Source organism: Pipistrellus kuhlii, unplaced genomic scaffold, assembly GCF_014108245.1.
Source record: "Pipistrellus kuhlii isolate mPipKuh1 unplaced genomic scaffold, mPipKuh1.p scaffold_m20_p_8, whole genome shotgun sequence".
Lineage (NCBI taxonomy): Eukaryota > Metazoa > Chordata > Mammalia > Chiroptera > Vespertilionidae > Pipistrellus > Pipistrellus kuhlii.
This window is the reverse complement of record NW_023425584.1, coordinates 13,933,586-13,952,272: the sequence shown is the minus strand read 5'-3', so window position 1 is coordinate 13,952,272 and position 18,687 is coordinate 13,933,586. Positions and strand designations below refer to the sequence as shown.

The 18,687-nt window shown below is 43.4% G+C and overlaps 1 protein-coding gene across 2 annotated transcripts in view; it reads left to right on the top strand.

The window, feature by feature from the left end:
- CYFIP2 (cytoplasmic FMR1 interacting protein 2) overlaps nucleotides 1-18,687 on the top strand; it is a 104,176-nt gene that overhangs the window by 4,941 nt on the left and 80,548 nt on the right. For both annotated transcript variants that reach the window (XM_036425025.2, XM_036425024.2), the window contains exons 2-3: nucleotides 11,365-11,504; nucleotides 13,220-13,309. In XM_036425025.2, the coding sequence (XP_036280918.1) occupies nucleotides 11,388-11,504; nucleotides 13,220-13,309 (207 nt within the window). In that variant the 5' untranslated portion in view covers nucleotides 11,365-11,387. The remainder of the gene's footprint in view (nucleotides 1-11,364; nucleotides 11,505-13,219; nucleotides 13,310-18,687) is intronic.

Genomic DNA, 18,687 nt, shown 5'->3' with positions numbered 1-18,687 from the left:
TTGGTTTTGGTTTTGCATCATCATTATGCCATTTGACAGCAGTAGTTCTCAGACTTCAGTCTCTTCGTGGGATGGAGAGATGATTAGGATGTCCAGGTTGGATGGTCCCTGTCTTCTGAATAAGGCAGGAGATGAGGTCTGATGCAGAAACTAAAGGTGGTGGAGTGGTTAGGAAAGTTCAAGAGACTTCCGGAAGTTCGGAGCAGCTGCCTCTGTGGGTGGAATAAGAAATCAATTGGGGATGAATGAGGGGATTGTCTAACTCCACTGAAGGCCCAACCAAAACCAAAGAGCATCTGTAGGGCTGGCTCTCATAGAAAATCCTCAGTAACTAAGTATTAAGTGAAGGTGTATCTGAGAATGATTTTGATTTGTGCGATACCTTATGACCAATTTTGGTCTACTAGTATATAACGGGAGAGACAAGAATTCAACACTGAGGGTTAGCCATCAACCTCCAAGTGTGCTCTTTCACATGGAAGAGAACAAAGAGGTTCTGCTCTTTATGGATGGAGGTGGAAACTATGACAGAAGAATTTTGTAGAGGTCTCTTCAGATTCTTACAGCAATAAGACTTACTTAGATATGATACCTTAAGAACCATGATGTTTTACATTTTGTGTTGTTTTCTTAACTAGAAGACATGAATTTTGGCCACTGACTCATGCATTCGACATATTATTCATGAATTATTAAGCAAGTAATGCCTTGTAGTAGTTGATATCCCCCCCCCCCCCAAAAAAAAAGATGACTTTGGGTGGTTTATAAAGCGGTTTAAAATGCAGTAGGAAATGATGAACTCTAGACTGTGAGTGGAATAGGAATCCAGAGAAATGAAGGTTGTGATGGAGCTCAGCTGGTCACACCTTCATGGAGACGGTCTTCCTTGAATAGGGCCTTGACAATAGTCAAGGATAGGATTTGAGAAGGGGAGAAAACAGCCCAGTAGGGCATAGAGAGACTTTGAGCAAAGGCACAAAGTAAGAAAATCCATGGGCTGGTTCATGGCACCCTAAACACCCCGGCCACAGTGGCCAGTCCATGTTGGGGCACGTGGTTTTTACAGAAGCCCTTGGGATGGAGTGTCCCATCTATAATCGGAGTCATTTGCTTTTGAGTTGGAAAGAGAAGCTCAAGTCCAATGATTCCTAACTGGTTGGAGCAATATTGACATCATACTCACAGCTATTCCCTCCCTCTAACTCTGCCCCAGTTTTCTCCCACTTAAGGAGAGAGATGAGCACACAAGCAATGATATCACGGGACGACTCTGAGCCCTTCCTCACACATAACGAAAAGCACCCTGTTTGCAAACCCCACCCCTTAAACCGTTATTAGTACAACAACCTTCCCACCGGAGCTTATGACAGAGACCCAACACCAGGTCACCTTCCATATGTTACAGTCAGGGAAATTGCCCTTTTACAAAAGTGAGTGGAAATGTGATTCGGGATCTAATCAGTCTTTAGGTCGAACGACCTTCAAGCTGCAACTTCACCTCAATGGAGCTGAGGTCTGGGTGCTCCCATCTGGTGGCCAAACCCAAAGCTTGTCTCGTTCTTTGTGTCCTCAGCAGGTGCAGTGGCTTCCCTTTTTTGAGTTTTAGCAGGTGCCTCTGAGAGGCAGCTCCTCTCCCTGGACAAAAGTCCTGTCGGTGTCCCTCATGCAGTTGTTTGTCACAGCCCCCCCTCCCCCCGTGGGAGCAAATCAGCAAGCTGCCTTGGAGGGCGTGACCTCCCTCCTTTTCCACCCCAGGAGGCTGGTATCTGGCTGGTTGGATGATCAACAGAAAGCCCAACTCAACCCTGACAACAGGAAGTAGCTGTAAGTCAGCACATGCAGTAGCGAGCCCCTTAGCCTCACCAGGATCTCAACCTTTGCGGTTAACAAAGAGGAGGGTAGGCCTTCTCCAGAGACCTAAGTCCAGGCTGACAGCCTTCTGTGCTGATCTCAGGTCCCCTGTGTGGAGAGAAATTGCAGGTGGCAGGGCTGCTGGTCCCAGAAGATCCAAAGTGAGGCCCTTAGTTAGCAAAGTCTGCCTAGAGACAGGGCTGGGGAACAGGCCAGATGTCTGAACTGCTGGAAAGGAGGCCTTGGGTGGCTGTCTTTTAAAGTAAAATTTAAATTTTTGATCAAAGCGATGCATGCACATGTCTAAAAAAAAATCAGATGGTATTGAAAGACGCATAATGAAAAACAGCCATCCAGTGCCCACCCCCTCCCAGAGGCTGTGGCTTTTAACTCACCATTAGTCTCCAGTAGTTGCCTCCAGATCTCTAAATGATACACTTGCACTGCTGTTTCTTGGTTTATCTATTCTGTGCACCGTCTGCTTACTTCCTGCTGCGATGGACGAAGATTTTGCTTTCTTACACCATCTCCCACCCTCCCCCGCCCCCATCTCCCAATACAAAAAGATTTCTATTTTAACCGAAATCCTTTGTAAAGTGTCCATGTTATTATTATTCTTAAATGTATTTGTGTTGATTTCAGAGAGGAAGAGAGAGGGAGAGATAGATAGAAACATCAGTGATAGAGAATCATTGATCAGCTGCCTCCTACTGGGGATCGAGCCTGCAACCCAGGCATGTGCCTTGACGGGGAATGGAATCTCCTGGTTCTTAGATCAACGGTCAACCACTGAGCCACACCAGCCAGGGAAGTGTCGACATTATTAAGATGTGTAAATGAGATCAGATGAGAGCCAAATAATGTCCTTTGACTCTATTGCCTTTCTTATGTGGCTTTTTTTTTTTTTAATCTCAGACTTAGAATGTATTCCCACCCCCACCCCCATTTTCACATCCCCCTCCCCTTTTCTTTTACAGTCCATCATATCTGTTATTGTATCAAGTCCCCATATCTTCACAGGAAGTCAGTCTTAGCCCCAGCGCTGCCCCTTATGACCCAAGTGACCATGAACACAGTGCTCCTCATCTCGAAGCCACAGAAAGAGAGCTAGGTCGGAGGAAGAGAGCTGAGACCCACCTCAGAGGGGTTTACTGTCTGAGAAGTCTCTTCCTGAGCGGGGCGGGCAGCCCCAGCACCTGACAGGTGGCAGTCGCATAAACAGGTGGGGGGAGGGGAACTGGTTTGAGCCTGCCCATGGTGGTCCAGCTCACCCTGCAGCCTTGGGGGCTGCCCCTTGGGGTTAGTATGGGTGTGTCTGTTGCCTCTTTTTTTTTTTTCCTACTGTCACCTTTTGATTTTTATTCAACACAGTCTCTGCTTATAGGGACAGACTCAAACTCCCCAAGCTCCTGCTCCAGCTTCGTCTTTGTATCACTCCTGCTTATGTACCCCAGACTTCCCCAAAGTAGTCATAGAAATACTAACTTTTTTTTTTTTTTGGTAAGGACTTCATTGAGATATAGTTCACATACTGTACAATTTACCTATTTAAAACATACAGGTCAATAATGTTTAGCATATTGACAGAATTGTGCAATCATCATTATCAATTTTAGGACATTTTCATTACCCCAGAAAGAAACCTTGTGCCCTATAGCAGTACCACCTATTTCCCCTAGTCCCTACCCCCGGCCTAGGCACCCGCTAATATACTTTATATCTCTCTAGACTTGCCTATTCTGGGCATTTCCTTTTAAAAAGCATATTATGCTTCTCTCACTTAGTCCAGTGGTCGGCAAGCCGTGGCTCGTGGCTCTTCCACAAAATACCACAGCCTGGTCGAGTCCATTTTGAAGAAGTAGTGTTAGAAGAAGTTTAAATTTAAAAATTTTGGCTCTCAAGAAAAAATAAAAAATTTTAAAAATAAATAAATAAAAAATTTGGCTCTCAAAAGAAATTTCAATCATTGTATTGTTGATTTTTGGTTCTGTTGACTAATGAGTTTTCCGACCACTGATTTAGCCTAATATCTTCAAGGTTCATCTGTATTTTAGCATATTTTCACATTTCATTCCTTGTTGTGGCCAAATAGTATTCTATTGAATGGCTATACTATATTTTATTTACTCACTCATCAGTTGATGGACATTTGAGTTGTTGCCATATTTTGGCTATTACAAATAATGCTGCTATAAACATTTATGTGCAAGTTTTAGTGTGGATGTATATTTTCATTTCCTTTGGGACTATACCTAGGAGTGGAATTGCTGGCATGTAATGAAACACTCTATGATTCAAATATTGAGGAACAGCCGAACTGTTTTCCAAAGTGGTTGTGTTATTTCACATTCCAACCAGCAGTGTACTCGATTCTCACCAACACTACTAAGAAGCCTAGGGAGTTAGTTCCAATGAAGGAGCCATCATGTCAGAGAGAGGAGGGGCCTTAAAGGATGAGTGAAATCAGGACATACAATGATAGAGGGAAGAGATTTTATTTCATAGGTAACTGTTTACCAATTATGGAAGCTTTTCACTTTAAGTGCTTGAATGTTAAAATCTGAACCATTTTGATGCAGCTCTTCCTAAAGTATAAGCAGCTTCTTTGCTATTTATAGTCCTCCTCCTCCCCAACTTTAAAAAACCTGATGTCTTGGACATGGCAGTGTGTTTTTTTAAAAAAATAAATAAATAAATAAACAAATAAATTAAAAATTATATATATATATATATATATATATATATATATATGATTTTTTACAATTAGTAAGGGAGAAAGATAGAGAGCTAGAAACATCAACCAGCTGCCTCCTGCACCCCCCACCGGGGATGTGCCCACAACCAATGTACATGCCTTTGACTGGAATCGAACCTGGGACCTTCCAGTTCGCAGGCTGACGCTCTATCCACTGAGCCAAACTGGTTTCAGCAAGCAATGCCTTTCTTAATGTCTTGGGTTCATCCACTTATGGAACGCAGAGTTCAATTGAGTTAAGAGTGTGTGCTCAGCCCGGGGCTGGGAGCTGAGTGTGAATTAGACGCAGTGCCTGCCCTGAAGGAGTTTATGGTTGAGGTCAGGAGTGAAAACATGCTGAATCATATAATAAAGTATTACAGAAGCCGTGGAAGAAGCAGCATGCTGGGTTCAATGAGGAACGAGGGAGAACGTGGACTCAGGTGGGGGAGGGGTAAGAAAGGCTTCCTTGGGAGTTAACCATTTTTTAGTCTCTCCTGGCTCGGGAATCATTCTGGTAACATATGAAATGTGTTGAGTTCTGTTGTAAATCGTGATATTGGTGATACTTCTGCAGGCTGTCGAAGTGTGGAGAGTTGTCACTGCCTCACTGAGCTACATCTGTATGGTTCCTCTCCACCGTGTATAGGTCTGTCTCCTCTCTATAGGTCTTCGCCAGGCTTGGCTGCTCTTAGCACCCGGCCGGCTTCCAACCTGTGACTGTGTTTTACAGAATGGTACAGGTAACGCTCTGCAGATGGCTCCAAGGGGTTTGGAGCCACAGGTCTAACCACTGGGCAAGAGGAGTGTTCCTCTAAAACTCACTGCCTATCTGCTCAGAATGAGCTCCGTGGTCCATTTCGGTGCACTCTTTGGAAATCTTATAAGATGCACTCAAGTGGCTATGTCCCTGCTCGGCTCCCCACACCCATGAAGAAGCTCTGACATGTAGAAGGGTCTCAGCTACAGGGGAACGCTATGACCTGTAGAGCCATAACCTGACATAGCAAACTTGGTCCCCATACAAACTCCAGACACACCCGCTTACACCTGTAATGGACATGCTAGCTTAGATGCCAGATTTCTTTTCTCGCTCAGTAAAATGCTACTTTTAAAATATTTTTTTTTAAAAGAGGGACTATCAGCTGAAACCGGTTTGGCTCAGTGGATAGAGTGTTCGCCTGCGGACTGAAGGGTCCCAAGTTCGATTCTGGTCAAGGGCATGTACCTTGGTTGCGGGCACATCCCCACTGGGGGTGTGCAAGAGGCAGCTGATCGATGACTCTCTCTCATCGATGTTTCTGACTCTCTATCCCTCTCCCTTCCTCTCTGTAAAAAATCAATAAAAAATATATTTAAAAAGAGGGACTATCTGAGGCTTCCCTTAAAATTTTTCATATTTATTTACTTATATAATATTTTATTATACATATAAATATTCATACATTTTTAAAAAATACTTTTATTGATATCAGAGAGGAAGGGAGAGGAGAGGGACAGAAACATCAAGGATGAGAGAATCATTGATCAACTGCCTCCTGTTCACCCCCCTACCCCCCCACTGGGGATCGAGCCTGCAACCTGGGCAAGTGCCCTGACCAGGAATCAAACCTTGACCTCCTGGTTCATAGGTCAGTGCTCAACCACTGAGCAACACCGGCCGGGCAATGTTAATCTATTTTTAAATTTGTTTTTATTTATTTTAGTTGCTTTCTAGCTGGAGAGATTTACAGACAGGGGAGCTATTTCCTGGCCTCTTGATGTTCATGAAATCCAAAGGGCAAAGTTACCTAATTCTTTTCTAGCTTGTGAGAGTCTTGTTCTTGCTGAAGGAAAAGGCAGCCAGTCTGGAGGGGGGGAAAGTAAGTGCTTGGTACCTTTCAGAAGGTACAAAGGGAGGTGTGGTCTAAAAGCAAGGGCAGAGAACCGAGAGTCAAGATATCTGCTTTCTGCCCAGCTCAGCCACTGGCTGCCCATGTGACCTTGAATGGAGTTTTCACTTCTCAGCGACAACAGCAAAACGGCAAAAATAGCACCTGCACTTTCTTAAACCTGCAGGGTCGTTGTGATTGAGGAAGTCAAATGGAAAGATCTGTAGAACTGAGATAAAAATAGAGGGGTCTGATAATAATAATGCCTTGGTTTTTGTGGAAGAATTGCTGCAGTGTTTAATTTAATGCATCCATCCACTCTATCAAAAAGAGGCCACCTGACCAGCTAACATTTCCCGAGTGCTCGCTCTGTTCCTGCCACTGGACTAAGCATTCCACATGCCATCTGGGTTATATAATTCTCAGACTAACTCTGAGGGCAGTGGCTGTTATTAATTATCGCCCCTTTACAGATAAGGAAACCGAGGCTCAGGTTAAGTAATATGCTTATGGTTCTATAGCTAGTAAGTGGCAGGAGACAGATTTGAGCCCATCGCTCCAGATTAACTGCTATACTTAGCCTAACATTCTACTTCAGTAAAAAATACCTTTTTTCATCTCCTTCCAGAATGTCAAACAGAAAACGACAGTGCATCTTTTGCTCATAGAGTGGCAGCGTTTGGGGTGCGGGTAGTCAGGCCCGCATTCCCAAAGCCAGGTTCCCCTAGCAGCTACCCTGTGTTTGTGGGGCCCACCGCTTCTTGGCTTAGGCTCTGTCTGTCATCTCAGCTATGGGTGATGTGGGGCCTGATGCCCTTCTCAGAAGCACATTGACTGCAAGCCCAGTGTTTCTCTGGTGACTCCAGGCCCCTGCGTTTGAGTTTGTGACGAAGAAATATGCCGTGGACACCCCACAGCGAGCGTTGGCAAGCCACGTCTGGCAAATGATGCTCCGAGCACACTGTTCATTTTTAAACATTTTATTCATTTCTCTTCCAAAATGACAAAGCGGCCATGCGTTATATAATGCCTCTCGTTTGGAAGGTTGCATCACAGGCAGGGCACACTGGCCAGAACATAACTTCATTTCCATGTATATCTCTGTTCACATTTCCAGTACGTTTCTTCTCTCTGACTGATGTGGAATTGGCAGTGACTTTCAGCACTTGAGTTAAAAACATCTGATTTCCTTCTCCCTTAGGCAGTGAGTGATCCACAAACACACAGAGAAATCCATTAGAGAAGCTGTGTTTGCGAGGAGAAAAGAGAGGCTGCATTAGTGACATAAAGACTCCTAACTTACTGGCTCTGTAGGCTGTTCACTTAAGATTCTCTTCAAGGGAAGTGCAGGGTTATTATTGTGTTGAAGCGGGAAACCTTAAGGATTATTCTGATCAACGAGTATTTTGATGCCTGCAAAGCTCAGAAGAAACCTGTATTATAGGAGAAAGGAGAGGGTAAGTAGGAGACAGGACGGACAGATTCAAACTGGGAGTGCATACACTCAGCTAGGGGACCTTATGGGAAATGTCAACATTTATAAAATTGGACAAAAATATAATAAATCCCTACGTCAGCATCACACAGCATTGACAGCTATTACCGAATGGCCGATTTTCTTCCATCTGGTATCCACTCTTCTGCATCTACTATCGTTTGGAAGCAAATACCTGTACCCTTTTATTTATATTTTAGTAGGTATTTCTAGAAGATAATGCTTTTAAAACATAATCTCAATATTATTATCACATCTAAAAACTAGCACTATTTCCTTGGTATCAAATATCTGAGTCAGTGTTAAATTTTCCAGTTTTCTTAAAAATGTGGTAATTTTATTTTTATGATGCTTTCTTTGTAATAGGATCCAGATATGGTCTTATCATCTATAGCTTCCCCCTCCATCTCTCTTTTTTTTTTCTCTTGCAATATTTGTCGTAGTCACTGAGTCATTTGTCTAGCAGAGTTTCCCATAGGTTATATTTTACTGACTACATCACTGTGGTATATTTTTGTGTGTTCTGTCTTCTGCGTTTCCTGTCCGTTGGTATCAAAGTCTTGATGAAATTCAATTTTTTTTTTTTTGGCTCCAGCATTCTTCATAAAGTGATGGTGTGTTTTTCCACCAAAAGGTGCGTAATGTCAGATTCTTTCATAACAGTTGATGATCAGCACCTATATCCATTTGTTTATTAGGGGCTGGAAAAATGGGAATATTTTAATTATGTCACTGTTTCTGGAAATAAAAAGAGAAAGAACATTTTAGAGAAAAACAGCTCTGTCTTCTGCAATTTGGTTTTCAAGTGGTATGGCCTGTATAGGAAAGACTGGTTAAGTGTTTGCTTCTTTCATTTGTTGATTCTCAACATAAAAATGGGTTCACGGGCCTCCTCCAATAGGAATGAAGTAATAAAATTCAAGTTTTTATCAAGTGTCTTTATGACCTCCTGGATTAAAACATAGTTGATGTTGTTTCAATGCACTGAGTTTTGCTAGGTGGTGCTATAGTGCCCTGTCTTTGGCCAATGGAAGCTGCCTCAGCTTGGAAGCTGGGTGCCTTTGACACAACCCCATTAGTACTAGATAGTTAGCTGCTTCTAGGCCTTTTTTTTATAGGACAAACCTGGGTTCCAACTACTGCTCCACCACTTGTCAGCACTTGACCTTGTGCAGTTACTTAGAGTTTCTGTTTGCTCACCTGTAAAATGGGAATAATCATAGTACCTACCTTTGTAGGGTTGATGCAAGGTTAAAATAGTTAAGTATTTGGCAGAGTTGTCTGACACAGAGTAAGGGCTAAAAAAATGTTTAGTTTTATTAATGTCATTATTATTTGAATTAATGAATAGTGTCATCAGGCCTTTGTAGCTTGCCCCATAAAATCATTACCCCTGCTGCAAAATGGACCTAATATTAATGCAAGAAAGAAGGCCATCTTTTTTTGTGGGTTGGCAAATGGTTTTGCTGTGGAACTGAATGTCACACTTAGAATTCAGAGGAGAGAGGAGAGAAGAGGAAGAAGCATAGGTGTGGGAAGGACCTGAAACCACGAGATGAGGCCAGGTGCCTGTAGAAGGCAGAGGGGAAAATCGCTCCTTAGCTCTCTGTGTCCCCATTAAACGTGGCCTTGGCTCTTGCCAGAGTGCATGACGGGAGTGAGGGTGGTGTGTGGGGTAGAGGTTGTTGAGAACTTGGTGAAGTGTGAATCATAGCTATCGATAGCTGCTCAGTCCCATCTGCCCTCCCAACCACAGGCCTGATGGCGACAATAATTTAGAGGCAGCTAGCCCTTAGGGACACTCCAGCTGTTTCAGCCCCTGGACCCAGTTCTCGGGTCCTTGGTCCTCTTTTCCCCATTTCCCAGAACTCCTTCCCTTATGCACATCTCACAGCTCCCTGTGATTGGGGTGGGAAGGATGGTGGGAGAGCTTCTGTGACAGCAAAGTGGGCCTTCTCTTTGCTTCCTTATTGAAATGTGCTAAAGGGTTAGCTTATTATTAATCTTCTTGTAAAGCAATTTTTAGATTTTTGTTCATGTAGTCTATTTGTGTTTGAGTTTGCTTTGTTCTTTGCTTCATTTACTAGTATGTCTGCTTTTGTATTATGTCAATCCTTACGTTCTCATTGCTTTGGGTTGGGAAAATTCACTTCATTTAGTTCCACTTTCCAATTTCCTACTGAATGCATTTAAAACATTTATTTATGCTCTCTTTCAGTTCCAAATATTCTATAACTTCTATTTGAATTCCTCTTTAGTTACAAGTTACCTTGAAATGTGTTTTTATGCATTTCCATAGGTGTGGGGTGCTTTTGGCTATTTGCATGATTGAGTTCTGATTTTACTGCACTGTGATCAGTGAATGTGACTGCTAGGAGATCGCATTTGGGAGAACCTAATGGTCTAAGTCAGGGGTCGGCAAACCGCGGCTTGAGAGCCACATGCGCCTCTTTGGCTCCTTAAGTGTGGCTCTTCCACAAAATAACACGTGCGGGCGCGCACATACAGTGCGATTGAAGGAGTACCCTAATTAAGTTAATAACAATGTACCTACCTATATAGTTTAAGTTTAAAAAATTTGGCCCTCAAAAGAAATTTCAATCGTTGTACTGTATATATTTGGCTCTGTTGACTAATGAGTTTGCCGACCACCAGTCTAAATCATGATCAGTTTTTAGTCTGTTTGAAAAGGAAATTTGGATTCTCTTTGCTGAATTGGGTAACAGTGCTGACTTCATGGAAATCCTCACTGAAACCACTGCACCCTGTCAGCATCCCAGACACAAAAATGTTTATTCATGGCTGATTGGTTTGTGGGGCTCACAAAACATACCCAGGCCAATGGGTGGCTCTTCACTGTTGCAAATAAGGTTAATATTGCTGGAGTCTGAACTCTTCAGTCCCAGTTGAATTAGCTTGTAAGACCTAGCCTTCAAGTGGATACTCGTGGCTATTGCAATCCAGGGCTTTGGTGCTGTGCAATAATTTAGTAAGCGTGGAACTGATACACTTTCTCATAAAGAGCAAAAGGTGGGGGCTGACCGGGGCCAGTGTCCTAGCATCCGGCGTTATTTGAAGTCCTTTGCCCTTGACCATTGTGGTTGTGTGGGTGTCACCTAACCCCTCGGAGCCTTGCTTCTTCATCAGTCAGCTCTGCGGATATGATACCATGCTGGTCACAGAGGAATGTGATGCTGCTCAGCCGAGGTCATAGACGTAGAAGCTTGTGAACCATGAAGAGATCCTCAAATATCAGCTGCAGGTTAAGGGCACCTTGTGAAGAAACAGAAAGTGTGGCCTTCGGGCATGTTAACTTCCTTCATTCTCTGGAGGGAGTCTCAACAGGGTGAGATAGAGAGAAGTGTTTGGAGGTCCCTGACATTCTTCGCGGTGTTTCCCTCCCTTTCCCTCAGTGCGGGGTACGGAAACTGCAGCCATGACGACCCACGTCACCCTGGAAGATGCCCTGTCCAATGTGGACCTGCTGGAAGAGCTGCCCCTCCCTGACCAGCAGCCATGCATCGAGCCTCCACCCTCGTCCATCATGTACCAGGTCAGTTCTCCGAGGGCTCTGGGTGCTCAGGAACCTGGGGAGGTCCCCTAAGAGGATTTGCCCTGAAGGAAGAGGGAAAGGGGGGGAGGGGGGACTCTGCATCTAGAAGGTGAAAGGTCCTGAGCTGATGGAGTCCCTGGTGCCCTGGTGGAGCCGCATGTGAGGAATAGATTAGCTAGTAAATGTACACCAGAGCTGTTCCTCCTCCCCGGGGAAGGCTTGTTGATCTGCTCTGACCCCAAATACCTTCCCGGCTGTTCTCGCTGCAGCACCAACCAAGGCGTTGGCAGCTCTGACCTCATGAATTAAATATTGCAATTTAGAAACCCCCAGAGCCTGCCTGGGTAATTACTTTTCCTTCATGTATGTGAGAAGAGCTCTTCAACTCCTCACAGCAGCTAATGGCTCAGGGGAGCCCGTCACAGTTGTTTGCTTTCGCCCAAGACGGGTGAGCTTGTGCTAAACCATGATCAGATGACAAAACTGTGATCTACCAGGGCATGGGGGAAGGACATCGTGCAGCTGGATTCTGCCTTGCAAAATAGCCCCTGGTCTGGATGTGCAGGGCGAGTATGCCATGCTAAGAACAAAATAAGTTAATTTGAAATTCTTTGCTGTATTTGACCTTTTGAAAGTTCTTGGGCTGCTAACTGAGACTAAAGATAATGCGTAATATGTTTTTAATTTCATCCAGTGATTAGATTTATGAAGCACATGCCTGAAGTTTCAACCCATAAACTTTGTTTATTCACATTTTCTAACCCAGATTGACATTTTAATTATATGAATATCTTTTAAAAAATATTTTTGATTTCAGAGAGGAAGGGAGAGGGAGAGGAAAATAGAAACATTAATGATGAGAGATAATCATTGATCGGCTGCCTCCTGCACACCCCTACTGGGGATCAAGCCTACAACTTGGGCTTCTGCCCTGACTGGGAATCCAACCATGTCCTTCCAGTTCCTAGATCACATTCAACCACTGAACCATGCTGGCTGGACAATATCTTTTTTATTATAAGTAGTACAAGAAAGTATAACAAATAAAAAAATTTTAAATAAATAAATAAGTATACATTTTTACCATATATATGCATATATTTTAATATAATGGAATCATACTACATATATTGCTGTATGATTTGACTTTTTTAGCTTAAAATTTATTATGGATATTTTTCCTTAACAATACTGCAGTGCTGCCACATTATTTTTAACCACCATCTAGTACATAAAAGTCCATAGTATGGATATACTATGATCTATTTAGCCTTTTCATGGTTAATGGACATTTGAATGATTTCCAGTTTTCTCTGTCACAAAAAATGCTGCAGTTATTACCCTTTACATATGTATCTGCACCCTCAGGTGGGTGTTTTTGCAGCTGCTGGATGAAAGCAGTGTGCATCCTAACTTTTCAACAGCCGTTAGGTGTGTAGAGTGTCAGTAAGCAGTTATTCTCAGGGCCCCATGGGGTGACCCTGATGGGAAGCAGATGTGGGCCCTGTCTGCAGGCAGCTCCGATCCAGTGTGGCTGAGTGAGATTTGTTGCGGGGAGAGGGATGGGGGGCGGGGGGGAGATGAGTGGGTGATGTGGACATAGCTTTCTACAGAGAACTGGTGGCATTTGTTGGCAGCAGTGTGTTCCCTGGGCACCCAGCCACCTTGGACCTGTTTTTCAATAACCAAACGTTCCTGTCCTCCAATTCCCACAGGCTAACTTTGACACCAACTTCGAGGACAGGAATGCATTTGTCACGGGCATTGCAAGGTACATCGAACAGGCTACGGTCCACTCCAGCATGGTGAGTCTCTGGGATCCTGCCAGGGCGGGAGGGGCTGTGGGCAGCTATTCCAGGACCCCCAGTTTCAGGCAGACCCATCTCCTTAAGCCCGTTCTCATGCCTGCCCCAGCCCCTCTCCATGCCCAGGGTCATCCTGTGCCCCGTGTTTTCCAGGTTTGCAAATCCTGCTCCCCTTTAGGGCCCAACATTATCCTTATTCTTCCCTGAGTGCCTATAGCCTTTGTGTTAACGTGTGGTTAGATCCTGCCTTGCTTTATACGTTAGAGATACTTTATACTCTTGAGCAAAACCAAAGGTTTCTCATAAAGGGACGGTGGCTTTGGAATCACATGCTGTTGACTTAGGGAAGCTGGTGACCTACATTGTTCACACGCCAGGCCAGCTGTCTGTCTGACCCATCTGTGAGGAATCGCTCCTTCCCTCTGGGGCTTTCATGGATTTTATTCTCAAGCAGCACTGACATTTGAGGAATTCAGATTCCTCGTTCACAGGCCATGCCTGCAGCTCTCTGGCCTTTCTCTCTATATCAGCTGTACTCTAAAACCTGGTCTTACCATACCCCACCCATTTATTTAACAAATAGGGTGCACCTGGGGCCTGCCGAGACCGTGCTAAATGCTGGGGAGGGGGATACAAGGACAAATGGGGATTCTCAACGAGTCAAGTGGAAGTAGACAAGCTTACCATTTATCAAACACTTTCTGTGTAGATATTTTAAATGCATTGTCCCAGTCCTCGACTCACTGCACTGTGAGGTAGGTTCTGTTACAATACCCATTTCATGGATGCGAAAACCAATGCTCAGAAAAGTTAAGTACGTTACTAGTACATGGGATCCTACCACTGAGAAGGTCTGTCTGCTATAGACTACTCTTTGCAGATCAATAAAAATGCACAAAATTAAAGGTAAATGACATGGTAAAAGTACAAAGCTCTTTGTTTATGAAGGGGCCTTGAGGGTGTTGGGGAGAGCTTGATGAAGAAAGTGGCTTTGAGTGGGCCTTTTATTACATATACGTATGTATAAAATATGTAAATACTGTACACAAATTGCATTATAACTATATATATGATACTTTAAAATGTATAAGGTATGTTCATACATGATGTTATATAACAGCCCTGTGACTTGCAAAGAGATCATTATACCCACTTTAGGGATAAGAAAACAGAGGCTTAAAGAAGTTAATAACAAGTTGCTCATGATCCCTCTAGTAAATCGTGGTGTTGTATCTGGAATCCAGGACTTTCTTTTCTTTTTTAAAAACATTTTTCAATTTATTTCAGAGAGTAAGGGAGAGGGACAGAGAGAAAAAACATCAATGATGAGAGATAATCATTGATCAGCTGCTACCTATACACTCCACAGTGGGGATCAAGCCCACAGCTGGGGCATGTGTCCTGATGGGGAATTGAACCTTGATCTTCTGGTTCATAGGTCAACCATTGAGCCACACTGGTCAGGCCAGAGGCAAAAATTTTCAAGGCTGCCTAGGTTTGGACTGTGAGGCACATATAAAGAAATTCTCTGGTATTTATGGAAAACTAGATAAGGGTCTGTGATATGCTACAGCCTGGATGCCTCACGCTTCCAGAGGCTAAAAGTCCAATATCAAGATGTCAGTAGGGTTGGTTTCTCCCGAGGCCTCTCTCTTTGGCTTGCACACCGCCACCTTCTCGCTGTGTCCTCACATTGCCTTTCTTCTGTGGGTACACACACATATGGTGTCTCTGTGTGTCCAGGTTTCCTCTCATTAATAGAACACCAGTCAGATTGGATTAGGGCCCACCATGAAGGCCTCATTTTAACTTAATCACCTCTTTAATCACCAAATAGAGTCCCGTTTTAGGGTCCTAGGGGTTAGGACGTCAACATATGCATTTTGGAGGGACACAGTTCACCCATCACGGAGGGCTTTAATTCATTTAATAAAAATCAAAAGCAATAGAAAATGTTTGTCCATGGGAGAAATGTGAACAGACCTCTGCTTGGGGAGTAAGTTCCATTTGTTAGTTATGTGTGGAATGAGTTGTGAGGCGAATACACTGGTTGAGATGAGGTTATCTACATGGAAGGTATTAGAGCTGAGTGAGGGTGATGGCATGAGGGCTGGCTAAGGAAGTGGATATGAGAGACACTGGAGGGTAACTTCACCACCTGGCTTAACAGTTGGCTGTATAAATACCAGGTCAGGGGCACCAGGCGAGTCAGAAGGAGGGGCTGGTTTAGAGGGGAATTGTGTTTTCTATTTCTGCTGTAGCAGGTTGTCACAAACTTAGTGGCCTAAAACAACACAAGTTTATTTGCTTACAGTTCTTTCTGTCAGAAGTCCAGCCAGGATCATACAGGATCTTAAAGTCAAGGTGCTGGCAGGGCTGTGGAGGCGACTCTTATTTCCTAGCTTTTCCCAGCTTCCATAGGCCACCCACCTTCCTTTGCTCACCCTCTGCCAGCCAGCAATTCGATCACTCCAATCTCTGCTTCCACCCTCCATCCCATCTCCGACTCGGCTGCCTCCCTCTTTCCCTTATTGGGACCCTTTTCCTTACCTTGGGTCCACCAGGACAGCCTCCCTCCCCATTTCAAGGTTTCTAACTTAATTACATCTGTAAAGGCCCTTTTACTATGTAGACAATTGTATTCACAGTTCTGGATATCAGGATTCAGGCATGTTTGTGGGGCTGTTAATCTGCTGACACAGGTATAGTGTCAATATGGTCTTAGATGGGTCAAGGATAGGGTGTACCATTGACATTCCTGAGTAATGCCCACACCTCACTTCACTCAACAATTTCTACCTTGTAACTGGCTAACTCTCTCTCTACAGTACCTTATCAGCAGCAAAATGTCTTCATTAGATGTTCACCTTCTTAAATTTCTCCTGCCTGCACTTGGTAAATCTCTCAAATGACAGTAGAGTCAGAAGAAAGAGTGAGAGGAAGTATATAAACTATGTAATTGACCAGCTACATGGAAAGGTCAAGACTCTTTTCTGGAGGTGAGATAGGGGCTGAATAAGTGCAGAGAGGGACAGTCTGTCACTACCCGTCCTGAAACTTGAGCTGAACTCACATTGGGTTTAAATCATAGACTTTCAGAATATTATAAAAGTAAAGGGCCTTAGAGATCCTTAGTCCTGCAACTGCCAACCTGATTGCCCGTTGGGTTCACCTGGAAGGCATTTAAAAATGCTAATGTCTGGGCTCCCTCCCCAGGGATAATGATTTATTTCTAGAAGGTCGTGGCCTGGGCATCAGGAGTCTTCCAAGTTCCCCAGGTGACTAATGTGCATTCAGGGTTGAGACAGTGATTGAGACCAACTCTTTACCTCCAATGAAAAAACGATGACATTTTTCAAGGTAAAACGTGGGTCCAACAGAGCCAGAACCAGAAATCAAGCTTTCCATGGCCCCACCAGGGGCGCCTTCCACCACGCCATTCTGACCTCCATATTGCAGGCTTAGTTATACAACAAACCTGGTTGATGGTCACCTGCGCTGGCCATAGGTCAGAGTCCATCTCATCCTGTTCACTGCCCTTGTCTCAGCATGGAGCGCAGAGCCTGGGACCCTCGGGGTTCAAACATTCTTTGGTTTGAGTGAGTTGGAATACTCACACCTACTGGGGGCCAGTTTGTTGCTAACACATGGGCACATATTCCTTATGTTGCTGTCACTTCCCTTTTTTGACTTGTTTTCTGAAGCAACAATAGCAGCAAGAGACCTACACGCTTCACCTTGGTTCTCTGTCGTCTCAAGGGCAACGTGTTCCTGATTTTCGAAGTGCTGATTGAAAGGGTGGAGTTGACGGTGGCATTTGCTGTTGAAAACAAAACCATAAAAAGTAATGAGCTCTAAATTAAATCTGACCTTGTACTAGAAAGGCATTATAAAATAGACATGATATGTGGAGTAAAAAAAAAAAAAAAAAGAATAAATCAGTAAGGGTTGATCTTTGTATCAATACAAACATTTATAGAAAACACTTTCCATAATACTCTTTTTTACTGTGTTTTTTAGATATCGTTCATAGAATATAAAATTCACCCTTTAAAGTGAACAGTTCAGTGTATTTAATATATTCACCATGTTACACAACCATCACCACTATCTAATTTCCATCACCACAAAAACAAAACAAAACAAAACAAAAAACAACGTTAGTAGTCACTCCCAATTCCTCTCTCTTTCCATTCCTTGGCAAACACTGACCTACTTTTCATTTCTATGAATTTGTTGATTCTGAACATTTCATCTAAAAGAATTCTACAATATGTGGCCTTTTGTGTCTGGCTTCTCTCACATAGCATCATGCTTCAAAATTCACCCATGTTGTAACAGTATAATCTATCTGCATTTTATTCCTTTTATAGGTGCATACTATTTTATTCTCTGCATTTTAAGTTCTCCTTTCATCAATTGTTGTCCACTTTTGGCTATTAGAATAATACTGCTGTGAACAAGTATGCAAGTTTCTGTGTATACCCATAGGCATTTCCCTAGGAGTGAAATTGCTGGGTTATACAGTTACTCTGTGTTTAACTTTTTGAGAAACTGCCAGACTGTTTTTCCCCCTCATAATACTCTTCATTTATGTGAGTGTGTGTGTGTGTGTGCGCGCGCGCGCGCGCGCTCGCCTGTTCAATTTAATCATCATAAAACTTTCTGAGGTTGCTATTGGCATCATCACTAAATGGAGAATCTTAGGTTCAGTGATTTCCTGATGGCCAAATGGCCGAAGAGTGATGAAGCTAAGATTTGAGTCCAAATATTCGGACCCTGAGTTCAGGGCTCTTTCCATGTAGCATTTACTAGGTGTGGTGCGTCATCACTGTATTTTTCAGATTTATTTTTTGTGCTGCTGTTGGTTTCGCTCTCTGTTCTGCTTTATTTTAAAGAATTGATATTAATAATTTTTCTGCTTGTGAAATAGTCACATAAGCTCTTCTAAAAAAAAAAAAAAAAAGTGCTAACATTACGGTCCTATGTGATAGGAAAAGTGAGTGCACCACAGAGAGCCTGCTAGTCATATTCTACCAAAATAGCTCTCAGCATACCATAATATACATTCCTAATGACTACTCTTTGTTTAGTTTTTTTTATAGCCTATCTGTTATGCATACTGTTTTGCTACTTGCTTATTTGCTTGCTAAGTATATCTGGGACAACTTTTGCTGTTGGAACAAATACTGGATTTGTTGTCTTCTTTATGAGGTGGCTAGCGGCTTTGAAAACTGCAATCAGTCGGCTTACAGAGCCCGTGGTGTCTGATGAGACCTCCTGAGGCCAGTGCTTCTCAAACTTAAGTTGCACCTGGTTGGGTGCGTCCCCTGGGAATGTTCCTGAATGCAAATTCTGATTCTGTCAGCCAGGCAGCG